The 15,185-nt window shown below is 34.7% G+C and overlaps 1 protein-coding gene across 1 annotated transcript in view; it reads left to right on the forward strand.

Moving 5' to 3' along the window:
* The first annotated feature begins 379 nt into the window (after nucleotides 1–379).
* The window catches only part of LOC105995203 (fibronectin type III domain containing protein 3C1-like), a 71,912-nt gene continuing 57,106 nt past the window's right edge, over nucleotides 380–15,185 (forward strand). Inside the window, exons 1-3 of the mRNA XM_013028900.1 lie at nucleotides 380–451; nucleotides 960–1,049; nucleotides 1,344–1,419. Of these exons, the coding sequence (XP_012884354.1) occupies nucleotides 380–451; nucleotides 960–1,049; nucleotides 1,344–1,419 (238 nt within the window). The remainder of the gene's footprint in view (nucleotides 452–959; nucleotides 1,050–1,343; nucleotides 1,420–15,185) is intronic.

The following is a 15,185-nucleotide window of genomic DNA, read 5'->3' on the forward strand; positions in this document are numbered from 1 at the left end:
AATTCTTATAGCTATCTAAACAACTTGGTAATTAGCATCATAGATTAAAAATAAATTTTTTCAACTTTGGCTGAGTGGATCAAATAACTAATGACTTGTTTAACTGAACAATTATCTTTGAAATTAGACTTTGTCTTCACATAAATGAAGACTAATTAAACTACAAACTTTATATGAGATCAGTGATTATTTTGAAACATACCATAAAATACTGCCATAAAATTTGTCTCAAAATGAAAAATTGAAATACATTTTTCTCAGAAATATTTTGTCAGGTTTTATCATTTAAAACCATGACTGATTTCATTTAATTAATCTGTAAGTCTCATTTTCTTTTTAGATATTTCACTTATTGTGAAAGCCAATATCCTTAAACAAGATGGAATCGCAACTCGTTTCGACCTTTACTTACATGCCTCTTGTAACTCCCTTTATGAATCCTACACAACAGGTATGAGTAGTTTTGCCTTTTTTTATCTCTCTTTCATTAAAAGTGGTTAAAAATGTTTTTGAATCTAGTATTAGTTTCTGTTTAGGAAGTGTATCATTTTATGAGTACTTACAGTAACTTCTTTTGTTTGTTTAAAAAATGACTAATGTAAATTAAAGTTCACAGCTATACGTTCAATTTTGCAAAGGCTAAAACTATTGAATGTTAATAGCAATATCTTCTGTATATTAGAGTGGTTACTAAGAGAGTTCAGATTCCAAATTTAATCCTTTAATCTACTCAGGTGAAGTCCTATCTCAATATGTATGGTCTAAAAAAAAAGCTCACTAACTTCTCTAGAAATTAAAAAGGACAAAGATTATACTTTTACAAAGATGATGTTGAAAGTATCACAATGAAGCTCATGATTTTTGTACAATTAGTATTAAGTAATATATAAAGGTAAATGTGTTTTACGTTCCCTACAAATGCTGAAATCAAAATTTGAAATTAATTTTTTTTTTACTAGATGGAGAGTTACCAGGATGCCAGTAACACTCCACAAATTGTCACTTATCCAAAGAGATATAATAGATGGTCTCCTCGTCCACAATACTGGGTAAAACATGTTTGAATTCTATCTTTAGATAAGAAATTTTTGTATTGAGGGAATTTTATTTTGGTGGGGAGGGATAGATAAGACAGTGGTCTTTTCACCTCAATACACCTCTTTTCTATGACCTTGTAAAGTTTTATTTAAGTGGAGCAGAATTGTTCTTAGATATTGAATATCTATATGCCCATTGATCTGACTGCACATTATTAATGGTTCAAAATATTACTCAAAAGGATAATACTGATATTTTCATGAACTAAAACAAAAATATGTCATTAAAAATTTTCTTATTTCTAGATTATTTTGGTCCAAGTTAACCCTGGCGAGATTCTGACCATAAAAGGTGACGATGGAACTATTCAAAATATTCACGGTCAGTAAAAGTGTATCTTATTTTACGTCAAAAGAGTGAGTTAATATGTTAGTGTGAAATTAGTAAAACCCACTAGAGTTAGACTGAATACTCTTAAAATAGCATAATCCTTATAGGAATCAATAAACAAAAAGGTCTCATCTTGCTAATCTTACTAGAAACCTTCAAAATAAAATAGATATACAGATAGATATAGATAGATACTATAGATAGTATAGATCAATACATAGATACAGATATAGATGAGAGAGACATATAGAGATAAAGATGGAGAAAATAGGAGAGAGAGATGGAGATAGAGAAATAGCATATGCTATTGATAGAGGGATAAAGAGAGATAGAGATAGAAATATAAAGTGCAAGAGAGACTTCAGTACAAGTATAAAATAGATAATAGATGGAGACATAGATGAGGGATAGATTGATACAAGAGAGAAAGATAGAGAAAGATAATAGAAAAATAGAGATAGTAAGAGAGATTGATACAGAGACAGAGATAGAAAGTGAAAGAGCGATACTACAGTACAGCACTAGGTAAAGAAAAATATAGAGAGATAAAGAAATAGATACATAGACTTAGAAAGGAAGAGAGATAGGGAGATAAAGGCATAAATAGATATATCAACCTAAGTATATAGATAAGAGGTAGAAAGACAGACACCAGGAGAGATAAGGTAGAAAACTAGAGAGATAAACAGAGACATGAATATAGATTCAGATATAGGAAAATCAAAGATAAGTGAATAGATGAGAGATAGATGAAAAAGAGAGATATAGAGAGATGGAGTAATAGAAATAGAGAGATATGGCATAGATAAAGAAATAGAAAGGGATGTACTACCAGCACTACATTGATCAATTGTTCAATAGATAGATAGAAAATAGATACATACATACATATAGAGAGAAATAGAAGCAGAGAGAAATAGACAGCAAAATGAGAGATACACTAGTACCAACACTAAAAAGCAGAAGGAGTGAGATAGAGAATTATAGTGACACAAAGAGTGATAGAGAGCCAGAGAGAGAGATTTTGTGTGAGAGAGAGATGTAGTCATACAAGATAGATAAACAATAGAGAAAAAGTGATACCCCAGTATAAGGAGAGACACATAGAGATAGGCAGAGAGATATAGATACATAGATGAAATATGGAAAATATAGAAACATAAGAAGAGATATAGAGAGAAATAGAGATAAAGAGATAGAGATTCACAGATAGACAAAAACAATAGATTATAGATGAGAGATAGATGAGAGAAAGAGATAGAGATACAAACACATACACACACACACACACACACACACACACACACACACACACAGAGGAGTACACCAGTACCAGCACTAGATGGATAGATGAACACAAAGAAATAGAAAGATGGAGAGATGGAAAGATACAGCACAAAGTAGATAGAGACATAGATGGATAGACAGATAAGAAATAGGTGTGTGAGAGAGACAGAGAAAGATAGAGATGGAGAAAACATATAAAAAGAGATAGAGATAAGAGAAATAGTATGCAATACTGATAGGTACAGAGATAGACCGTAATGAAGACCTCAGTACCAGCACAAAATAGATAGATACATAGTTACATAGATGGAGACATAGATATAGGGATGGGTAGATGTGAGGGAGAGTTAAAGAGAGAAATAAAAAGATAAAGTGAACTTCAGAGATTGATTTATAAAGAAATAGACAAAAAAGAGACAGAGATATACTACAGCAGAAGCACAAGATAAAGAGATAGAAAGCAAGATAGATACCCCAGTACCTGCACAAAATAGATAAAGATAGAGAAATAGAGAGATAGAAACTAAGATAGATACAACAATACCAGCACAAGCTAGATATTAGATAGATAGATGGAGAAGGAGATAAACACATTGAAAGATAGCCCAGTACAAGCTCAAGATGATACACAGATACATATATAAATAGATGGAGAACTATATAGAGATAATAAGTAGAGAGAGGCATAGATAGATGAAAGAGATTAAAGAAGGATAAAGAGATTATAGAAAGCTAGAGAAATAAAGGCATAAACAGAAACTAAGATTAAGAGATAAAGAGATAAATAGAAGACAAATAGGTAAGAGAGATGAAAGACAGATTAAATAGAAAGGATACATGGAGTAATAGAAAGAAATAGAGATAAACAGATGGAGAGAGAAAAAATACAGAGATAAGATATACCAACACCAGCACTAGAGAGAGAGAGAGATGACAGTGTTGGAGAGTGATGCCTTAGTACCAGCACAAATTTGATGATAGACAGACAGACAGACAGACAGACAGACAGATAGATAGATAGATAGATAGATAGATAGATGCATACTTGCATTGAAAGATAAATGCAGAGAATAGATGATAGTTATAGATAGATGAGAGAAAGGAAGAGATACCCCAGTACCAACACTAGAGACAGAGTATGACAGAGAGGATAGTAATAGTAAAAGAGAGAGAGAATAAGAGAGAGAGCCTGAGGGATAAAGAAATATAAAGAGAGAAAGGGTAGTGTGATAGAATGATAGAGGTAAAGAGATAGATAGATGTAGTCATACAAAATAGAGATTTTAAAAAAAACAAACTGATACCCAAGTACTAGCATAAAATACATGGATAGAGAGATTTATACGTAGAGATTGCCCAGTACCAGTGCAAGATAGAGATGATAGATAGATAAATAGATAGATAGACAGACAGACAGACAGAGTTATTGAGATAGAGAGGTAGATAGAGAAAGATATACCGAGACAGATACAGATAGAAATTGAGAAAGGGGCTGGGAAGGTGGTTCAGTGGTAGAGTACCTGCCTCGCATGCATGAGGCCCTGGGTTCGATTCCTCAGCACCACATAAGCAGAAAAGGCCAGAAGTGGTGCTTTGGCCCAAGTGGTAGAGTTCTAGCCTTGAGGTGAAGAGCTGAGGGACAGTGCCAGGCCCAGAGTTCAGGCTCCACGACCGACCAAAATTAAAAAAAAAAGAATCATCTTACTTTAGGGCTGGGAAGGTGGCTCAGTGGTAGAGCATTTGCCTTGCATGCATGAGGCCCTGGGTTCGATTCCTCAGCACCACATAAGCAAAAAGAAAAAAAGCTGGAAGTGGCACTGTGGCTCAAATGGTAGAGTGCTAGCCTTGAGCTGAAGAGCTGAAGGACAGCACCCAGGCCCAGAGTTCAGGCCCCATGACCAGACCAAAAAAAGAAAGAAAAGAAATTGAGAAATATAAACAGAGATAAAAAACAATATAGATAGATGTGAGAAAGATGAGAGATAGATGAGAAAGGAGAAATAGAGAGAGATGAGTAATAGAAATTGAGAGATAGAGATAGGGTTCCCTTTTGGCCATATCCCCTCCAGCATCTGTTGATTATAGTCATTCTAATTGGGGTGAGGTGGAATCTCAATGATGTCTTGAGTTTCATTTCTTTTATGGGTAGAGAACTTAGTAAATGGAAAGACTTAAAAAAATTATATTAAGTGAAGTAAGCCAGGCCCAAAGAAACTTAGGTCCCATGGTTTCCCTTATTTGCAATAACTAGTATGTGTCTGAGTCAAGCAGAAAAGTTCAGATAAGTTGATGTTAGAGAAATGAACCCTACAATATATATTCAAATGTTTTTTTTCTTTCAGGTGATTGTTTCTAACACATTTATAAGATTATTTCTTTGTTGCTTTGTATGTCCCTCCCCCATGGTATAACCCCTGCTTTCACTGTATTTGATGTCGGTATAATTTGTGGAGGGGAAGGAAACAAATCGTTTATAAAGGGATACAGGTGGATCCATTGCAACAATGAGATGTACAAGTCGTTATGTGGAAAACGACAGAAATATAAAAAGCAATAGAGAGTGAGACAGAGAGATACTAAGATACCAGCACAAAATAGATTAAAAGATACATAAATACATAGATATGTATTGGAGACATAGATGTAAGATAGATGAGAGACAGAGAGATAGGGAAAGAAAAAATACAGAGAGATAGGTGAATATATAGCGAAATAGAAAGATAGAAACATAGAGAGGTTGGTAGAGACAAAATGCCCCAGTCGCAGAACAAAATAGACAGACAGGATAGATGAGATAGTGAGATGAGAGATAGATAGGATAGATGAGAGAGTTGAGAGACAGAAAGATAGGTACAGCACAAAAGATAAAGAGATTGAGAGATAGAGACAGACTCAAAGATAGATAAGAGACATAAAGAAGACAGAGAGTGATAGAGAAATTGAGACAAAGATAGAGGGAGAAAGAGAGAGACAGAGGCTCCAGTAACAGCACAAAATAGATACATAGATGGAGTCATAGCTGAGAGAATTCAAGAAATAGAGCTAGATTTAAAGAGAAATGGAGAAAAGGATAGGGAGGCAAATAAAATAGAGAATGAAAGAGATAAAACAGTATGAGCAAAAAGTAGGTACATAGATATACAGATACAGAAAGAGAAAGAGAAAGAGAGGTCAAGATAAATAGATATCCCAGTAACAGCACCAGATAGATATATACATACATGCATATATGAATACATACATACAGAACAGCATAGACAAAGATACCCCAGTACCAAGACAAAAAGGAAAGGTAGATAGATAGATACATACATACATGGATAGATACTTATTATAGATAGATATGACATAGACAAGAGACAGAGATAAAGAGAAATAGAGATTATATAGAAAAGTAATAGGTGAGATTATTAGAGAAATACACACAGAGGGAGATAGATAGAGATACTCCAGTAGCAAAACAAAATAGACAAATAGAAAGAGATTGATAAATGGATAACTAGAGAATTAGATAGAGAGATGAGAGATAGAAAGATGACAAAGAGAAAGAGAAGTAACCTAGTAGGGGCACAAAAATAGGGAGGGAGGGAGGGAGAAAAGGAGGTAGGTAGGTAGACTAATAGCTATACAGATACATAGGTACATAGATATATAAGTGGAAAGATCAATATATAGATAAACAGATAATGGATAGATAGAAAGTTATATAGATACATGAGATATAGAGATGAGAGACAGGTACCCCAGGACAAAAGAAAGAGGTAGGTCGATCGACAGATAGATAGATAGATAGACAGACAGACAGACAGACAGATGTGAGATATAGACATAGATGGAAGATGGATGGGAGAATATAATGTGAATACAATGTGAGAAACTTCGAGAAAGAGATAAAGGGAGAAATAGAGACAGGGACCCATACCAGCACACAGATACACAGATGGAAACATAGATAAGTGAGGTAGAGACAGAGATGAGAAAGATAGAAAAATAGAAATAGAGATTGAAAGAGGGATATTATGATACAGAGACAAAGAAAAGAAGAGACACAGGCATACCCATAGCAGAAAAAACTAGACAAAGAGATAGATACACAGATACATAGAAAAGGAAAAAGAGAAAGAGACAACTAGAGAGCAAGATAGACACACCAAGTACAACACTAGGGAGAGAGAGAGAGAGAAAGAGAGTACAACTTAGAGAGATACCCCAGTACTAGCACAAAATGGATGCAAATATACATATATACATAGATGAAGACATAAATAAATGTAAGATAGATAGAGTGATAAAGAGATAGAGCAAAAATAGTAAAGGGATAGAGGAAAAAGAGAGTGACAAAGATAGAAATAAAATAGAGATACTCAAGTAACAACACAAAATAGTCTGATAGAAAGGGAGAGAGATGATAGATAGATAGATAGATAGATAGATAGATAGATAGATAGATAGATAGATAGATATAGAACGAGATAGAAATACCTCAGTACTAACATAAAATGCATACAAACATGCATACATATATACATACATACATTCATGAAGACATAGATGTCAGATAAATAGATGAGAGTGATAAAGACAAAAATAGACAAGGCATAGAAAAAAGTAAGAGAGTGACAATGAAAGATAGAGATAGCTAAACGTAGAGATATTCAAGTAACAGCACAAAGTCTGATAGAAAGAGATAGATATACAGATAGAGATGGAGAGCAAGATAGTAAGATTCCTAGTGTCATACAAAATAAATACACTGATAAGGAAAGATAATGTTATAGATGTCCCAGTGCCAACATAAAATACAGATAGATAGATGGATAGACAGATAGACAGATGCATAAATACATACTGGACACACAGATACATATGAGATAGATGAGAGAAAGACAAAGATAAACAGAAATGGATATTCTTGATATATAGAGAAATGGAAAGAATAAGAAAGATTATTAAAGAAATAGAGACAGAGAGGAAAAGAAAAAGATACCCAGGAATACAACAAAATGGACAGACAGATAGAAAGACAAAAGATACCCCACCCAGTACCAGCACAAAATAGATACATAGATGAAAATATAGATAAATGAGAGAGTAATAAACATTGAAAAATGAAAGAGGGATAGAGGAAAAAGAGATGAGAGAGTGACAAAGAGATAGAGATACTCAATAATCACAAAATAGTCTGATAGAAAGAGATAGATTGATAAATGGGTAGATACATAGATAAATACATAGCTAGAAACATAGATATACAAATAGATAAATAGAGAGTGAAAGAGATACCCAGTGCCAGGCAAAATAAAAAGAAAGATAGAGAGAAATAGATAGCGATATGTCCCAGTACCAGTATAAAAGATAGATAGAGGGGCTGGGAAGGTGGCTCAGTGGTAGAGCACTTGCCTTGCATGCCTGAGGCCCTGGGTTCAATTCCTCAGCACCACATAAGCAAAAAGAAAAAAGCCAGAAGTGGTGCTGTGGCTCAAGTGGTAGAGCGCTAGCCTTGAGCTGAAGAGCTGAGGGACAGCGCCCAGGCCCAGAGTTCAGGCCCCACTACCGGACCCCCCCCCAAAAAAATAGATAGATAGATAGACAGACACAGATCCATACTGGACACAAAGATAGATATGAAATAGATGAGAGAGATAAAAACAAAGATAAACAGAGAAATAAACAGAGAAAGGGATAGTGACAAAGATTTTTAGAGAAATAGAGACAGAGAGGGAAAGAACAAGATACCCTGGAGCACAACAAAATAGATAGAGAGCAAGCAGAGATACCCCTGTACCAGCACAAATAGACAGATCACAGATGAAAACATAGATGTGAGATATATAGATAAGAGAGGGGGAACTAGAGAAAATAGAGAGGAAAAAGAGTGATAAAGAGAGAAAGAGAAATACTCAAGGAACAGCACAAAATAATCTGAGAGAAAGAGAGAGAGAGAGAAGAGAGATACATACATACATACATAGATGCATAGACACGTAGATGCATTTGAGATAGATGGCCAAGAGAGACAAAAAATAGAAATAAAGACAAATATAGATATATAGATATATGAAGTAAATGAAATAGAGATAGTGAGAGAGATTGGTAGAGATACAGAGACAGACAAAGAGAGGCAGAGAAACTCCAATAGCACAATAACATAGAAAGCAAAAGGAAAATACCTCAGTGCCATCACAAAATAGATATATAGATAGACATATACATACATACATACATAGATGAAGACATAGAGATGTGAGATAGTGGATAAGAGGGAATGATAGAAAAAGACAGAGAGAAAAAGACAACAAAAAATAGAGAGAGGAGAGAAAAATCCCTGTGACAACACAAAATAGTCAGATAGGTAGAAAGATACATGGTGAAATACAGAGAAACGACAGATGATAGTAGATAAGTAAATCAAAAGATCTATACATACATATACATACAAACAGATGCATAGATAGATCAATACATAGACAAAAACATACATACATAGATTCATAGATGGAGAGACAGACAGACAGATAGATAGATGTGTAGGTGGATGTATAGAAATTATAGATACAATAGTGATAGACAGAGAAGAGAGAAAGATAAGTATAGTACCAGCACAAAGAATGAGAGATAGATATACACATACATAGATAAATGTGAGATAGATATATGAGAGATGAAGATACACAGAAAAAAGACACTATGATAGATTGGTAGAGAGATAGAGACAGATATATAGAGAGAGAAGGAGACAAAACCAATATCTGCACACAATAGATTTTTAAAAATAGATACATGGAGATGTGAATGAGAGATAGAAAGAGAAATTGAAAGTGAGATAGCAGGATAGAGATACAGAGAGATATGCAAGTACCATCAAAATCAGATAGAAGGATAGATACATAAAGTGACAGAAAAAAAGAGATACTGAGACCCCAGTACCGGCACAAAGTAGATAGATACAGGTATGGAGACATAGATAGGTGAGAGAGATTTAGAGAGATAGACATAGACAGAGATTGAAAGAGAGATAGAAGAATAGAGAGGGAAAGAGAAAGAGATAAAGAGAAAGAGAGATATACCAGTACCAGAAAAAGATAGGAAAATAGACTTGAGAATGATAAATGAGAGAAACAGATACACAGATAGATAATAAAGATAATGAGAAATAGAAAGATGACAGTAAGAGAGATTGATAGAGAGATGGGAAAAGAGAGAGAAATGTCAGTAACAGCACAAAAGAGAAACATAGATTCATAGATGGAGACATAGATACAGGAGATATACAGACAGAGAGTAAAATAGAAATAGAGGAAGATTGAAGTAGAGAGACAAAAATAGAATGAGAAAGAGAAAAAGAGACACAGAGATACACCAGTACCAGTAAAATCTAGAGCTAAAGAGAAAGTGAAGTAGACACCCTAGTGGCAGCAAAATAGATAACAGCAACAGAGATATACATACATACACACATAGATGAAGACATAGAGAGATGTGAAACACATAGATGAGAATGAAAAAAGAAAAAGTAGAAGATGGAGAAAAGAGTGTGACAAAGAAAGATAGAGATTCCTCAAGTAAGAGCACAAAATAGTCTGATAGAGAGAAAGATAGAGTTAAAAAGTTAGATAGATGAGAGACAGATGAGAGAGAAAAAAGGGTGAGTATCTAGTACCAGCACAAAAGATAGAGACAGATAGATATACAAATAGAGAAATAGAGACAGAGAGTGAGATAGAAAGATACCCTAGTACCAGTGCACAATAGACAGACACAGAGAAAAATAGTGAGATAGAGCAATGCTCCAGTATATAAAGTATATAAATAGGTAGAGCAAGAAAGATGAGAGACAACTGAGAAATAGAAAAGGAAAATATAGGTCCCTGAGCACAAAATGTAGGTAAACAGATATACAGATAGAAAAATAGAGTCAGAGAGAGAGAGATAGATGCACTAGTACCAGACAAAATAGTGAGAGAGAGAGAAAGAGAGAGAGAGAGAGATAATTTAGATACTTAGGTATTTAGACACTTAGGTGCTTAGATACATATTAGACATATAAATAGATGTGAGGTAGATGAGAAAGACAAAAACAGACAAATAGAAAAAAATATATAAAAAATAAAAAGAAATATAGATGTATGAATAGAAATAGAAAGAGATAGTAAGAGAGATTGTTAAAGAAATAGGGACAGAGACAAAGAAAGACACCCCAATAAGCACAATAAAATGAGAGATGGTGAGAGAGAGAAAGTTAAATAGAGATACCCTGGTACTAGCACAAACATAGATACATACATACATTGATGAAGACATAGGTAGATGAGAGAAAGTGATCGTGATAGAAAAAGTAAAGGAGAAAGAGAAAAAGCAGAGATTGATGAGATAAAGAAAATAGAGAGGAGAGAAAGACAGAGATACTCCAGTAACAGCACAAGGTAATCAGATAGGTACAAAGATAGAAAGAGAAATAGAGAAAGAAAGGGAGGAAAGAAGAAAGAAAAAAGAAGGAAAGAAAGAAAGGCAGAAAGGAAGGAAGAAAGGAAGGAAGGAAGCAAGCAAGCAAGCAGAAAGTAAGTGCTGGGCACCGGTGGCTCATGCCTGCAATCCTAGCTATTCAGGAGGCTGAGATCTGAGTCACGATTCAAAGCCAGCCCAGGCAAGAAAGTCCGTGAGACTCTTAGCTCCAATAAACCGGAAGTGGAGCTGTGGCTCAAGCTGTAGAGCACTAGCCTTGAGCTGAAGAGTGCAGGGACAGCACCCAAGCCCAGAGTTCAAGCCCCACGACCGACCAAAAAAAAAAGATATATAGATGAGTAGAGTGATAGAGAAAAATTAAAAGGAACGAGGAAAAAGAGGGAGTGACACCGTCAGAATTACATTGCCTCTTTAGTTAGGAAATGGAAAGACTTGGAAAAAATCATATTAAGTGAAGTAAGCCAGGCCCAAAGAAACATAGGTCCTATGGTTTCCCTTGTTTACAGTGACTAGTACCTGTCTATTACAAGCAGAGTAGGTTAAAGGCTATGTACATATGACCACATGAGATAATGTTAAGCAAAATGTACCCCAAGACAGGGACACAAGAGGTTTTTTTGTTTGTTTTTGTTTTTTCTTTCTTGCTAGTGTTTTTAATGTACTTACAATACACTATGTAATTCTTTTGTTTCTATTGTATGTTCTTCCCCCATGGTATAGCCCCTCTTTTCACTGGATTTGTTGCCAGTGTTCTGCACCTTGTATATATATTATTGTAATTTGGGGAGGGGAAGGGATATTGCAGAATGCTTAAATGGGGATGCAGGTTGACCCATTGCGATGACGAGATGTACAGGACACTATATTGAAAACAAACTTTACAATGTAGGGGGGTTGGGGGGAGTTGTTGGGGAGGTGGGGAGGGAAATGACGGTAGGGGGAAAATAAAGGAGGAGGTAACAATGCTCACTATGAAATGTACTCATTACCCTACTCATGTAACTGTAATCCCTCTGTACAACATTTTTATAATTGTAAAAAAGTTCAAAAAAAGAGGGAGTGACAAAGAGAGGGATAGATAAACAGAGATACTCAAGTAACTAAAATAGTCTGGTAGAAAGAGAAAGATTGATGTATGGATGGATAAATACATACATACACGCATAGATGAAGAAATCCATATGAAATAGATGAGAGTGATAAAGAAAAAAAGAAAAATAGAATAGGGATGGAGGAAAATGAAATAGAGTGATAGAGATAGATAAATAGATTAACTGCACAAAATAATCTGATAGAAAGAGATTGAAAGAGAGAGATAGATAGATGAGAAATAGAGAGATGACAGAAAGAAAAGGATAAGTACGTTGGCACCATCACAAAAGATATATAGGTAGTTAGGTACATAGATTTACAAATAGAGAAATAAAGATAGAGAATGACATACCCCAGGATCACAGCACAATAGAGAGAGAAATTGAAACTGAAGGACATGCCCCAGTACTAGCATAAAGTAGATAGATAGATAGATAGACAGACAGACAGATAGATGCATGCATATGTACATACATACATACATACACACACATACATACATGGATAGATACTTATTGGAAAGTAGATGTAAGAGACAAGACACAGAGATAAAGAGAAATAGAGATATATAGATATATAGAAAAAGAGAAAGATAATGAAGAGGTTCTTAGGAAAATATAGACAAAGGGAGATAGAGATACCCCAGTAGCAATAAAAAATAGACTGATAGAAAGAGATTGATAGATGAATAACTAGAGAATTAGAGATGAGAGATAGAAAGATGACTTAGAGAAAGATAAAATAAGTAACCTAGTAGGAGCACAAAAATAGGTAGGTGGGTAGGTAGATAGGTAGCAAAATAGCTATACAGAAACATAGGTACATAGATACATAGGTAGAAAAATCAATACATAAATAAACAGATTAGATGGATAGATAGAAACTTATATAGATACATGAGAAAGACAGGTTCAAAAGAAAACACGAAAGATACATAGATCAATCAATAGATAGCTAGACAGATAGATAGATGATAGATAGATAAGAGATAGACAAGACATAGAGAAAATGGATAAGAGAATGCAATGTGAGAAACTGAGAGATAGAGACAGAGAAAGAGAGATAAATGGAAAAACAGAAACTGAGACCCATACCAGCACACAGATGCATGGAGACATAGATGAGAGAGGGAGAGAGAGAGATGAAAAAGAAAGAGAAATAGAGATAGAGCCAGGTGCTGGTGGCTCACACCTGTAATCCTAGCTACTCAGGAGGCTGAAATCTGAGGATCATGGTTCAAAGCAACCTGGGGCAGGAATGTCCGTGAGACTATTATCTCCAATTAACCACCAGAAAACTGGAAGTGGCGCTGTGGCTCAAGTGGTAGAGCACTCGCCTTGAGCTGAAGAGCACAGGGACAGCGCCCAGGCCCAGAGTTCGAGCCCCATGACCAACAAAAAGAAAATAGAGATAGAGATTGAAAGAGAGAGATGATACAGAGACAAAGAAAGAGAGAAAGAGACACAGGTATACCAGTAACAGAGAAAACTATACTGAGAGATAGATACATAGAAATAGAAAAAGAGAGACAACTAGAGAGCAAGATAGACACACTATGTATGTACAACACTAGGGAGAGAGAAAAGGAGAGAGACAGAAAAACCTACAGAGATACCATAGTACAGCACAAAATAGATACATAGACATACATAAATGCAAGATAGATGAGAGAGTTATAAAGAGATAGAGCTAAAATAGTAGAGAGATAAAGGAAAAAGCAAGAGTGAAAATAGATAAAGATAGAAATACTCAAGAGCACAAAATAGTCTGATAGAAAAGGTTAGATATAGATATCTAGATAAATTAGATAGATGGATAGATAGATAGAGATAGAGATGCCCTAGTATTAGCATAAAAATAGATAGTAGATAGATAATAGAGAGCAAGATAGCAATATAGATATACCTCAGTACTAGTACAAAACAGATTCATACACATAGATGAAGACATAGATGTGAGCGATACACAAGTAACACACAAAACAGTCTGGTACTTAGAAAGATAGAGATAGATGAGATATATAGATAGAGACTGAGAGAGTTAGAGAACAAGAAAAAGAAAGGGGAGTGAGTACTTAGAATTGTGCCACTGGTGGAAGGAAATCCTAAGAAAGTACATTTTTTAATAAAATTGTAATTTTTTATTATCTTAAAGTAGTTGTACAAAGAAGTTCCCATTCTACAAAACAGTATATAAGTACAAAGTGTCTAACAACATTGTCACCCATCTCTCTTAACCTACCCTTCTCTCACTTTTTTTCTTTAATTGAGATTAGGTGATTACATAAATTTCATATATTTCACAGTATTGTGGAATAGTGATATTTAGAGTCACAAACACATTTTAACTTTCACAAGGCAAATTGTCATTATCATGGTCTATACAGTTTGTGAATTCTATGAGCTTTTACAATGCAAGTTATTTTTTCCACATCAGGTGATGTTTACATTTCTTTCCTTTTGCTCAGTGTAGGCTATTATAGAGATGTCATGCCATTCTTTGGGCCCTATGCAGGAAAAGTAGAATCAAGTCTCAATAATGCCTTTTTAATTGTATTCTCCAGTATTATAAATGTAGGACAGTACTGTATCATTACTCTGTTAATATAAAATCCCTTGTACCTGCTTTATGATATGTAGCAATGACTGTGCTTTATTAGAGCTGCTTTTAATGATATCATTCAAGAATGTTTTCTTTCTAGATGATGATTGAGAAGCTAACAAAAATGGTGCCAGGTAAAAAAGAAAAGAAAAGGATAGGTATCCTAGTACCAGCAAAAAAAAAGATAGGTAGGAAGATAGATATGCAGATAGAGAAATAGATACTGGATAGATTTCCAGTACCAGCAAGATAGATAGATGGATGGATGGATGGATGGATGGATGGATGGATGGATGGATGGATGGATGGATGGA

The sequence above is a fragment of the Dipodomys ordii genome, unplaced genomic scaffold, assembly GCF_000151885.1.
Source record: "Dipodomys ordii isolate 6190 unplaced genomic scaffold, Dord_2.0 Scaffold116, whole genome shotgun sequence".
Taxonomy (NCBI): Eukaryota; Metazoa; Chordata; class Mammalia; order Rodentia; family Heteromyidae; genus Dipodomys; species Dipodomys ordii.